General features: G+C 49.0%; 1 protein-coding gene across 2 annotated transcripts; it reads right to left on the bottom strand.

The window, feature by feature from the left end:
* Window positions 1-25: 25 nt before the first annotated feature.
* On the bottom strand, window positions 26-7,770 carry CUEDC2 (CUE domain containing 2). Of its 2 annotated transcripts, none has more exons than XM_005602273.4 (9): window positions 7,488-7,770; window positions 1,914-2,000; window positions 1,419-1,562; window positions 1,263-1,324; window positions 1,044-1,174; window positions 776-958; window positions 574-635; window positions 433-493; window positions 26-348 (listed from the first exon to the last, which is right to left on the bottom strand). In XM_005602273.4, the coding sequence occupies exons 2-9, from the start codon at window positions 1,985-1,987 to the stop codon at window positions 202-204; spliced, it is 864 nt and encodes a 287-aa protein (XP_005602330.1). In that variant the 5' UTR covers window positions 1,988-2,000; window positions 7,488-7,770; the 3' UTR covers window positions 26-201. The 2 variants fall into 2 exon arrangements, with proteins under 2 accessions (XP_005602330.1, XP_070078397.1); XM_070222296.1 differs by having other exon boundaries at window positions 1,914-1,997; window positions 7,488-7,676.
* Between the last annotated feature and the right edge of the window lie 3,968 nt (window positions 7,771-11,738).

Genomic DNA, 11,738 nt, shown 5'->3' with positions numbered 1-11,738 from the left:
GAAATGACCAGAGTGCACTCACACCTTCTTGGGGCTACCTTTACTGTGCCCATGGGCAGCTCCAAGAGGAGGTTAACAGTGTGGAGAAAGGAAGTACAGAAGGGGGACAGGAGTTAGGGCCGACCCTGTGTGGGGGTGTAGGGCTCCTGCATCCCTCTGGGATCTGAGACTAGAAGGCTCCGGCAGAGTCCAGTGAATGCCTCAGTGGAAGCGGTACTTTCTGGCCGGTTTGAGGTTGATATATGTGGCCTTCATCTCCTCAGCCTCAGGGTTCCGCACATCTTTGAATCGCTCCCCTTTGGTGCTCACTACCTGGTTGTCGATGTATCGGATCAGCTTCTTGGGGGCCTGTCAAGCAATCAGGCAGTGAGTCGCAGAGCCCAGGAGACAGTCCCACCCACTCCACACCGCTAGCAGCCCCAACCCTCTCACCTCCCTGGGAGCCATGGGCCGGTGAATCTTCTGATCCTCTGCACTATCCACCATCATGTACCTGCCAAAAACTGGCTGGGTGAAGTTCCTGCCACCCTGGGAAGACCCTCTAAGGCCCAGCTTAGCCCAGCCCAGACTTACTTCTGCAGGATGAAGGACTTCAGTTCATCCTTTTGGGGGCCTCTGAGGCGCCTGGGCAGGTCCTGCAGAGAGGGGAAGCCTGGTCTAGGTCCTAGGGCACCAGCAGGAGAAGCAGATAGGGAGAGGCTAGGGACGGGGGCTTAACACTAAGGTAGGATGTAGCTGAGGCTACATGGGCTGGGGGGCATCTAACAGAGGATACCTGGTTGGGGCCATCCCAGGCTGGAGGCCCTTCCTCTTTCCCCTCTACTAGCATCTGCACAGCTTCTTCCAAGTCCCCCCGAGCTTTGGCCAGCACCCACTGGGCCTGCTCCACCGAACAGGTAGGGAACACCTCCAGGAGTACATCCACCCCTGGCAGCAGCTCCTCCTCGGTGCCGGCTGCCTGTGGGCATAAATGTTGACAAGAGGCAGTACTCCCTCCTTTCCTGCCCCCTTGCTCCCTCATCGGTACCCTCCTCTAGCAGTACCTCATCTTGAGTATCCCCAGCAGCAGTAGGAGAAGACCTAGTCTCTTCTTTGAGCTTTTCGGGCCGCTGCAGGGGCTCTGGGGAGATGAGCACCTGACCTTGGACCTCAGAGCTCTGCGGTTGCAGGTTCTCTTAAAGAGGCAGAGAGAGCATCAGGTTTGCCAGGGCTTTGGGGGTTGGGGGTTATGAGCCACCCGAGTGCCTGATCCCCAGACTCACCTTTGTTCCTCGCACCACTCAACTGCCCTGAGAGCTTCTGCATCATGTCCCCTATTGTAACCCTAAAAAGACAAGGAGGGTGGTAAGAAGACAACTCTGCCCGCCCTCCACAATCAGCTAGCCCCCCTCCTCCTCTCGGCTCCAGCCAGGCCCCACCTTGGGATGTGGGCGAAACCAGGCACGTAGGCTTCCATCATCTCTGTGAAGGCCTCCATATCGAAGTTCTCCTCTGACGGGCCTGAGGGGCCCAGGTCCTCCAGGACCCCGAGCACATAGGAGAAGATGACCTCATCCAAGCCGCTGCAGGAAGGGGACAGGACAAGCCCTGGGTAGGATACTGGATACCTCCAGCACCCCACCTAGCCTGAGACCCCAGCCCTTGGCTTCACGGGGTCCATGAGCCAGACCTCAAGGCTTGAGGCCAGAGTATCCCACCCTCCCTCAGAACTTTGGGTTTCCATCTATCCAACAAGGGTGACAGGGACAGGATAAGAGGAAAGGCCATACCAGCAAATCATAATCAGCCCTCCCCCACCTCAGGAATAGCCAAGTGCTTCCCACCCCAGTCTTTCCATTGACCAGGGCCCAGAGTACGGCCCAGCAGCTCCAACCCTGGCCCTAGCATGATCCTTCTAGGAGAGCTGCTTCTACCTGAGGTCAGCCTCTGGGAGGTGCGTCTGGACAAAGGCAAGGAGGGCTGCACTGACAATCCTCTCCAGCTCCATGCTCTCTCCTCTTCTGAAGGGACACAAGATGTTGGTTTGTCAGGCCCTCTTCTGCCTGCCCCTACCCACTAGGCCCAGGGGCTGCCAGCTCCTCCCTCCTGCCCTGCTATGGAAACCATTTGTTGATGCTGCCCGTAGCTTCCAGCTCTCCAGCCCTCCCCCGCTCCCTCAAGGAGAGCCACAGCCCCCTCCCTGCCTGTCTCTCCACCTCCTCCAGCCTGAGACAGGGCAGGGCACTGTCTCAACAGAAGGCCTCCAGAGTGGGGGTGCCCCTCGCCCCTCCCCCTGACCTCTCCCCATCTCCCCACCCCATTCCCCAGCAGCAGGCCCAGACCCTCTGGCAAGAAACCAAGGTCTTGGAGTCACATGCCTCCTGGCTGAGGAATCTCATCATTGAGAGGGCCACTTGGCCCCCAAGTCCAACCACAAGTGCCCCATTGTCCAGCCCCCCAAGGAGCAGGCCTCAGGATAGAGCACAGCCCTTCCCCCACCCAGAGTGGGCCACCCACCCCTGCACAAAGGGGCTTTTCTGGCTCTGGGGCCCAGATAGAAGGGGAAGTCTTTCATGAATTCTCTCTTCCTGCCCAATCCTTGCCCTTCCAGCAGCTTGGGGCTATCTCCAAAGGACTTTCCATCCTCCTTCCCAAGGTCTACAGAGACCTACAAGATTTGCCTACCTCTCCAACCTCACCACTCTCTCCTCACTCACTCCACTCCTGCCCCACCAGCCTCCTTGCTGTTCCTCAAACTTGCCCAGCTTCTTCCTACCTACTCCCCAGACATCCACATGGCTCACCCCCTCACCTCCTCCAGAGCTCTGCTCAGATGCTGCCTCCTCAGAGAGACCTTCCCTGGCTAACCTACCGAAAATAGCTATTCCTCATACTCCCTGATCCCAACCCTGCTTTATTTTCTATATAGCATTTGCCACAGCTTAATGTTATTTGATCTTTATTTGCCTATTGTCTGTCCTCCCCCATAGAATGTAAGCTCCAAGAAGAGCGAGGTGGAGGGACTTTGTGTTATTCATTGGTATAGCCTTTACACCTAGAAAAACGCCTGCACTTAGTAGGTACTCAGTAAATACTTACTGACTTACTTCATTCCCACCTACATGCTTTTGGCTCTCAAAAGTCTGTATTTAGGAGTCAGGAACATGTAGGTGGGAAGGAATCCCATCATTCCCCCTCGGAAGACTCAAGAGTCACCTCAAATTCCACCTACTCCAAATTCATGATATCCTCCCCATCTGTGTACATCCCCTCTCCAAATATACATCTCTTCCTGTTTCACCGGTTGACACACCATTCACTCACTCAGCTGCCAAACCTGAAACTTGGGGATTACCCCTGATTTTGCCCTGTCTCAGCCCCACCTGCTGCATTCTATCAATCACCAAGTCCTAGATTCTATGCCCTTATTATTCTCCATTCTAGCAACTTCTCTCTAACTCCAGTCTCGCTTCTCCTCCCAAATCTTTCCCAGAATTTCTTAGGCTAACGTCAAGAGTTACTTTTTCAGGTTTTGGTCTAATTAGGTTGAACCATATGAGCTTGCCAATACTGCCTGTTTTTGAGAAGGAAGGAAGGAAGGAAGGAGAAGGGGAAGGAGGGGAAAGAAGGCGGGGGGAGGGGGAGAGGGAGAAAGGAAGAAAGGGGCAATTTCTTATGGTTTCACCTAATATTTGCCTTTTCAAGCAGCATCACTGTTGGTTTCTGAGGCACCACACTCTCCTGTTTCTCTTCTACTTCTCTGCCCCCTCTCCTCTACTGCCCTCTAAATGTGGCAGCAAAGCTCAGGCTCAAGGCTGCCCCTCCTCTGTCCTCACTCTGCACCCTCTCTCTCTAGATCTCCAGAAGATCTCATCTGGGCGCACATCTTTATGTACCAACTCCATGTCACCAATTCCTAAATGTCCAACCCTCCAGTCCAGTCTACTCCTCTGAGCTACAAAATTGTACATAGACCTCTCTGAAACTTCCATGTGGATGACTTAACATGTCCCAAACTGACATTCTCCCAAACCTTTTACTCCTCCAAGGCTGTCCTCAGTAAATGCACATCTATGCAGCCAGCTGTTCCTGCCACCGTCTGAGAATTAACCTTGACATCATCCTACGCCTTGCCATCCCATATCCAATCAGTCTCCAAGCCCTGATCATTATCTCTCAACACATCTACTTCTCTCCATCTCTGCTCCCACTCTGCTCCATCTCTTGCCTTAACTGCAAGAGCTTCTTAACCCTTCTCCCACTACCATCTTGGCCCCACAAACCTATTCTCCTCAAAGGTCATAGTTGTGTGATCTTTACCAAAAATCATGTTTTTCCTGCTTAAAATCTTCCCCCTGGGGCAAGCCCGGTGGCACAGCGGTTAAGTTTCCACATTCTGCTTCTTGGCAGCCTGGGCTTCGCCAGTTTGGATCCCAGGTGCGGACATAGCACCACTTGGCAAAAGCCATGCTGTGGTAGGCGTCCCACGTATAAAGTAGAGGAAGATGGGCACAGATGTTAGCTCAGGGCCAGTCTTCCTCAGCAAAAAGAGAAGGATTGGCAGTAGTTAGCTCAGGGCTAATCTTCCTCCAAAAAAAAAAAAAAAGTATAAAGGAGCCGGCCCTGTGGCCGAGTGGTTAAGTTTGCACGCTCCGCTGCAGGCGGCTCAGTGTTTTGTCAGTTCGAATCCTGGGCATGGACATGGCACTGCTCATCAAGCCACACTGAGGTGGCGTCCCACATGCCACAACTAGAAGGACCCACAACTAAGAATATACAACTATGTACCGGGGGGCTTTGGGGAGAAAAAGGAAAAAAAAAAAAAAAATCTTCCCCCTTCCCTTCAGATAAGTCCAGATTCTTTTTGTCGCCTTTGATTCAGGGCCTTACCCCTGCCTACATCTCTCCAGCCTCACCATGCACCACACCCTCCCTGGATCATTCCTCTCCACCCTGGCTTTCTTTCAGTTTGCCAACACTCAAGCCCTTTCATGGTAAGGGCCTATTGTTTGCTCTGCCTAGGCAACCTTCCACCTCCACCCCTTCATTTGTCTAACTCCTCACCTTTCAGGTCTCAGTTTAAAATTTCCTTCCTCATGGGATGCTGCCCCTGACCCTCTAGAACTGGTTTGGTCCCTTCCATCTTACACCCTCATTGCAGACTGCACTTTTCCTTACTTAGCAGCACCTTTCACAGTTATAATTAAGTAGTTGTTTGGGCAATGTTTAATGTTTCCTCTAGTTGTTTCATGAGAGCAGGCGCTACACACCTGGCTTATTCATCAAAATACACTCAGTATCTCCTGTGAAGTAGATAATCGATAAACAGTTACTCCCTGCCTTACAGATGAAGAAACTGAAGCTCAGTGAGTATAGTGACTTGCCCAAAGTCACCTGGCTTGACTGTGGGAGTCAAGATGTAAATCCAAGTTGCCTAGCTGACTGCATATTCTAGGGGCTACTCTGGGGATGGGGAGATAGCAAGACTCTCCAGTGGGTTGAGACAGGGCTACCATCTACGATCACAGTTCCCTGGTCCCAAGTGGCAACACAGTTGCTGTGTTAGCACAAGGGTCACTTTGGACAGCAGGACTGAGAAGCCCTAGCCTACCAGGGGGATGCCTGCCTCTTGCTCCAGACCCCAGCATGGGCCCTGCGGAGGAGCAGAACTGCTCAGACCAGGCATACCAGATCCCATCATGCAGCTCTCCCAAGAGGTCAGCCCCCTGTGGAGACCTACATCCACGCTGGGTTACATCAAATCCTGGCTGCTGTCAGTTGCTGACAACCTCTGCTGGGACAAAGGCCCATGGATGCTGCATGAAAGCTGGGTTACTAGGGAAGAAGCTCTCAGGAATGTGTCTGATGCCTCTAGGTTTCTAACCAAGGTCTGGAGCCAGGGAGTTGTTACTGGGAAACTCCTCACTGTGCCCAAGATAAATGTCTTCCTCCCCTGAGCTTTTGCTCTAGCTTGTCTCCTAAAGGAACATCCTCCCGCCTCCTGTTCTTGGGCTGCCCAAACTTTATCCAGCCTTCAAGCCTTTCCACTTCTTACTTTCACCCTTCTCCATTCCCCTAGCCTTCCTCAGCATTTCTTTCCTGCCCAGAGTCTTCTCCTCCACAGTTCCTGAGTCGGGGAAACTGCAGCCTGAGCAGCCAGCCTTCTTCAGGTTTAGAACATGCTACCCAAGAGACTTTTCAAATTCTAGTTGTAGCCTACAGAACTCCATTACTTTCTAGGGGCTCCAAATCAGGGCTCACTGGTTAGTGGCACTCATAAAATGTAATTGTCGTCTTGTCATGAGTCCTGTTTAAACATGTCTGATGATGCTAATAACACCTAGCATTTACTGACTGCTTACAATGTGCCACGGATTATTCCATGCGCTTTACATGTATTAATTTACCTAATCCTCAAAATAACCCTAAAATATAAATACTAATATTATCACATTATCCCATTTTACCTAAAAGGAAATGGAGGCACTGAGAAGTTAACTAACTTGCCCAAGGTCACAAAGTAAGTTAATGGTAGATTTACACCCAGGCAGTCTGGCTCCAGAACCCTCACTGTTAACCACTAACACTACACCACCTCTCAGGATGCAAACCGTGTGGCCCCAGCCTATATTCTGATCCTCCTCTCCTGCATGGCTGGTCCTCTTGCCTAACTCAGAATCTTTGCTCATACCATTTCTCCCTACTCAGAACGTCTTTCCTTCTGCCTCTCATTCTGCAGGACTCACTTATTCCAGGCAGCCAACCCCAACTGCCCATCCTCACTGCCCCCAGCTGGCCTGAGAGCGTCCTCAGGACCAAGCACATCTCCAGATGCTTGGTATAGATCCTCTGGACAAATTTAAGTGAGACTGAGGTTAGGAGTACTATGCTGTTCCCTTGGGGAGGGGAGGTGCTCAAGGTGGAGGGAGAGCAGAAAGCCATGTGGGAGGAGTCCTGGGAACCAGGGTGAAAGAAGTCCTGGGCACTCAGAGGATCTAGCACGGAGGTCTTCACTGCTTGTCCCAGCCCCTATGAAGCCCAGCTCCTGGGGCCCTAGTCCCATAACGCAGGTTCCAGAGGACATCATTGTCCCCTGAGCCCCAAGTCAGGTCTTAGAGGCGCCAAGGACACAGGGGTACAAGGAATTCCCGCATCCAAAGTCAGGCGGGAGCACAAACGCGGGGAGGAGGGAACACAGGAAGTGGGACCGCGATGATGGCGGACCCCTGAAGCAGGAGCTCGCTAAACAAGCTAGCGCGGTACCCGTAAGGGTTCAGAACAGTGGGCTAGAGGGCACCGGGATGCGGTTGCGGCCCTAGGGGACACATGACGAGGGAGGCCTGAGCAAGCTGGGATGTGCCTTGATACAGGCTATGGGAAGAATCAGAGATGGGGGTCCGGCGGGCCCCGGGGGAGAGTGCCGTGGGGGAACACACAGAATGGGTACCCTGGGTCAACGCTCTCCGCGACTCTCCTAGCCCTGGGTCGGGGGCTGGAGGGGAAATCACCTGCTCCGTCGGGCGCCGCCGGCGACTTGTCCCGCGCGGTGCAGCTCTCATCCCCCAGCCCCACCAACGAGATCAAAGGCGGGGCCCAGAGCGGTTCCCTTCTAGAAGCGCAGCGGTAGCCATTTTGGAGAAGGGCAAGTGCCCAAAACTGGGCGGGGCCTCTGCTCCCACTCTCGTTTGTCTCCGTCTTTGGACCCGCTTGGCGGCGGCCGTTTTTCTTGCGGGTAGGGAGGAGTTAGGCATGGAAGTGCTGCCAGTGGGTGGAGTAGCAGCGGCTGATTGTATCCCCGCCTAGTTCCTTGTCATCTGCTAGGGAGCGAGAATCTTTCGACCTCACCCAGAATCTTCCCGTCCGCCTTATTTCCTCACCCTAGAATTTCTGCCCTCAAATCCTATAGCTTTCTCCCCCTCTCCTTGTCTCTCCTGTCCTTCCACAGACCCGTTGCTGCTTGGTTGGACCTGGTGTTCTTCCCCAAATCCCAGTGTCTTTCCCCCTTCATGTCCAGTTCAGGTTTAAGCCCTGTCACCCAATGAACTCTTAGGTGCTGACTTCCCCACCCTGTTTGTCCCTTTTGCATTCGTTTAACAGCAATGTCCCCTCAAGATCAGGGTGGGTTACAAGGGTCTGGGTCTTGGAACTGATATCGAGCCTGAAGTGAGTTCACTCACCCTCGGAGCAAAAGCCAATCTTTGACATAAGGTGTAGTGGAAGAAAGTAGGAATTTTATTACAAAGCACTGATCAGGGAGAATAGGCAGCTACTGCTGTAATCCAGAACTCTCAAAAAGCTACAAGCAAGGGTTTTTATTTGGGGTTTTAGGTAGGGCAGGGGGAGCTGAAGTTCTTGGCGCTGAAGTTCTAAAAGTCCTCGCACAGGCATGATTATCTGTTGCACACGGTGGAGTTTTGGTCTGTGACATCCAAAGTTTACAATCAGTCATTTTAGCTTCTCAATGCTCGGGCAAGAGGCTTAGGCAGGCAGGAGGCTGTCAGCAAGTTTCTCTGGTATCAGCGGTCCTCCTGCTGTTCTGCAAGGCAAGCTCAGAAACCTTGGTTATTTTGTTTCCCACATTAATCTTGTGGGTACAAGGCACAATTTCACCTTAATCCAGCGAAATTTTGACTGCTTCATCCTCAGTTTCAATGCCCCCCTCTCTTTTGATCATTCCTCAATCTTGGGAAATGGGGGTGAAGACTGCTCTAGCTGCGTCTTGCTGTGAAAGGGCAAAGTTTGAGGTCAGAGAAATGAAATTGTTCTACCTTTATTTAAAAAATATTCTTGGGTACCAGATGGGGGAGAGTGAGGTATGTTCTGCATGACTAATATTTTACTACTCTGATCAATGTCTTCAGAACAACACATAAGTCCACATTTTATGATTACATAGACAACCACACATATTAGCAAAATACACAACCAAAATTTTAGTATCCCCTCCACAATGGACCTTACTCCTTGGGGAATCCAGGAGAAGAGGCCTGTAAACCAATCAAGGTTAGGGCCTGGAACTTCAAGTGAAATCTGATGTAACTAAATAGCATGCTGTTTAGTAGTCCAACAAGTAAGGTAAGAATCTGAGAGTCATTTATTATCTTTAGGAGACTGTCTTCTGTATAGCAACTTGAGGTCTATCAGAGGTTCATTTGTCCATTCAGAGAAGTGAGTGTCTAGAGTATGAAGCCAGCCAAGATTTGGGTGATCCTGGTTGTGATGTTCTTCTATGGCATGGTTTCTGTTCCCTTGTGGCATTTCTTGTATGGTCCCATTCAGTGGGGATGAAGTTGATCTTCTGGGTGCTTGTGTTTTCAGGACTTTAATAGGATTCAGTCTCCACTACAAAGATGATGCAGAGGAACATCTGACAGCGTCTAGTTCCTTAATTTGAGTTCTCTCTGGTTCTTTTGGATCATCTCTAGAACATAGGAAGGGTCTCCCAAAGCTAGGCCTATATTCTGTAAGCAAGTAACCAGGTACTTAATAAGAAGCATTTCTAGAGAAACAAAACGAAAACAAGGTTAATGGGTGGAGCAAATTATAAATAAATTCCTGAGCCCAGGGGATGACCCGTCAAGATTTCTAGATGTCAGGGTTGAAGTATCCCCTACAGTTTGAAATGTCTCTGATGATGTCATCAGGTGCTCAGGCAAACTTTTTGAGTGGTTTATACAGCAACAGGCATGAAGATTTTCTAAATATGGGCTAGCATGGTGTTCTCTCTTAAGTTTACATCAAGTTGTCAAGCTTCAGTTTGCAGATAGAAAACTAAAATCTCAAATACAATTAACAGAACCAGAATCTAATATCCACAAATGTGTATTATAGTTTCTATTGAAACACAATTTTTCTCTCTAAAATCACCCTCATTTTTACTGAAGATAGTCAAATTAAGACTGATTGGTTCACAAAATAAGTCTAGTTTCAGTAAACTTGAAACCATTTACAAAACTACAGCAGGAACAGCAATTGATCATAGAGGCTCCTTTAAATCTGCTTTGATGGAACGTTTTGTAAGGAATCTCAGATTGAACTTTAAAGGCCTCTTGAGGCCAGGAAAGCCAAGCGAAGGACTTGTCATCAGATTCTGCCTGAAACACCCACAGATTTGGGTGAATTCCTCTCTTCTCGAGATCCTTCAAACATCCTTAGGTTCTTGCACCTGCCAGGGAAGTGACCTTCTTTACTCACCTGGTAAGGTTCCTGGGTATCCTGTTCGCAAGGTACCAGGCCAATATTTCCAAGTGGCTTTATTTCATAAAGACAACCTTTGTTCCTCAAAAGTTATATGGTCATATCTGAGTTTATACACTTTTTTCAAATATGACATTCCAGTCAAAGTCGGGGTAATATAACCAGTGTTTCCACTTGTGTCCTACTATAAGGAGAACAGATTCTTATTGAACTTACGTAAATACCTATATCACCATAAAAATAAGAATACTCACTCATCAAGAGTTTTTAAATTCTCAAAGTATCAGGTAGGGAGAAAGAGATAAATGCTTCAATTCTGCTTACAAATTGCTATAAGGCATAGTTCCTTAAGAGAAAAGAGGGGCCGGCCCTGTGGCCAAGTGGTTAAGTTTGCGCACTCTGCTTCAGCGGCCCAGGGTGTCACTGGTTTGGATCCTGGGCATGGACATGGCATCACCCATCAAGCCATGCTGAGGTGGCATCCCACATGCCACAACTAGAAGGACCCACAACTAAATAATATATACAACTATGTACTGGGGGGCTTTTGGGAGAAAAAGGAAAAATAAAATCTTAAAAAAAAAGAAAAGAGTGAAAAGAAAAAAAGATTTTCTTAAATCTGAAAAAACAAAACATTAAGAAATCAGCATATTTCAAACAAAAAGTCATAAAAATTATGACTCATCAATTTATTCAGTCTCATGTAATAAATTCTTTTTTAAATTTATTTTTTATTTTTCCTTCTTCTCCCCAAATCCTCCCAGTACATAGCTGTATATTTTAGTTGTGGGTCCTTCTAGCTGCTGCATGTGGGATGCCCCCTCAGCATGGCTTGATGAGTGGTGCCGGGTCCATGCCCAGGATCTGAACTGGTGAAACCCTGGGCTGCCAAAGCAGAGCGCATGAGCCCAACCACTCAGCCATGGGGCTGGCCCTTGTAATTAATTCTTGATCCTGATCTTCTGTTAGCAGTTTTACGAGGCCATTGGTTTCTCCATGAGAGTTCTGTAATTTTTTATCCAGCTCAGTTTATAATCTGCAAGTTTATCAGAAACCTGCATTCTAGAGCAAGTGTCAGAGTCCTTTCCATGAATCTCTCTAAAGATGAAACACATCTGCAAAAACATCAGAGTAAAACAACAACTGTCTGCAAATAACGAAACATTAAAAAATGGCAATTGACAAAAGACACTTGACCATTTCTGTGACATATAACAGTTTGAGATAACAACCTGAATTATGACTGATAACCAAGACAGGTCAGAATTTTAGGAATGTTGTATAATTTTTAAAAACACTGATATTAATAACATTTTCCCAAACAAAATAACGCCAGGAAGGTTTATCATCATTTATATGACAATGCTTCCCATGTAATTTAACACACCAAATAGGTCTAATTATTTTAATATCTCTCTTTATAGAAAGAGAGAAGACATTCTTTGAGAAGACCCAGGGCCCATTGGAAATTCTCAAAGTTCCTTTTTAAGTCAAAAGAAAGACGTTACCCAGGATTTGAACCTTGGGAGAATTTGTCAAAAATATCAAAAGGGTTTAAAACA

This window comes from Equus caballus, chromosome 1, assembly GCF_041296265.1.
Source record: "Equus caballus isolate H_3958 breed thoroughbred chromosome 1, TB-T2T, whole genome shotgun sequence".
NCBI lineage: Eukaryota > Metazoa > Chordata > Mammalia > Perissodactyla > Equidae > Equus > Equus caballus.
The sequence above is the reverse complement of the archived record's forward strand: the minus strand, read 5'-3'. Positions and strand labels throughout refer to the sequence as shown.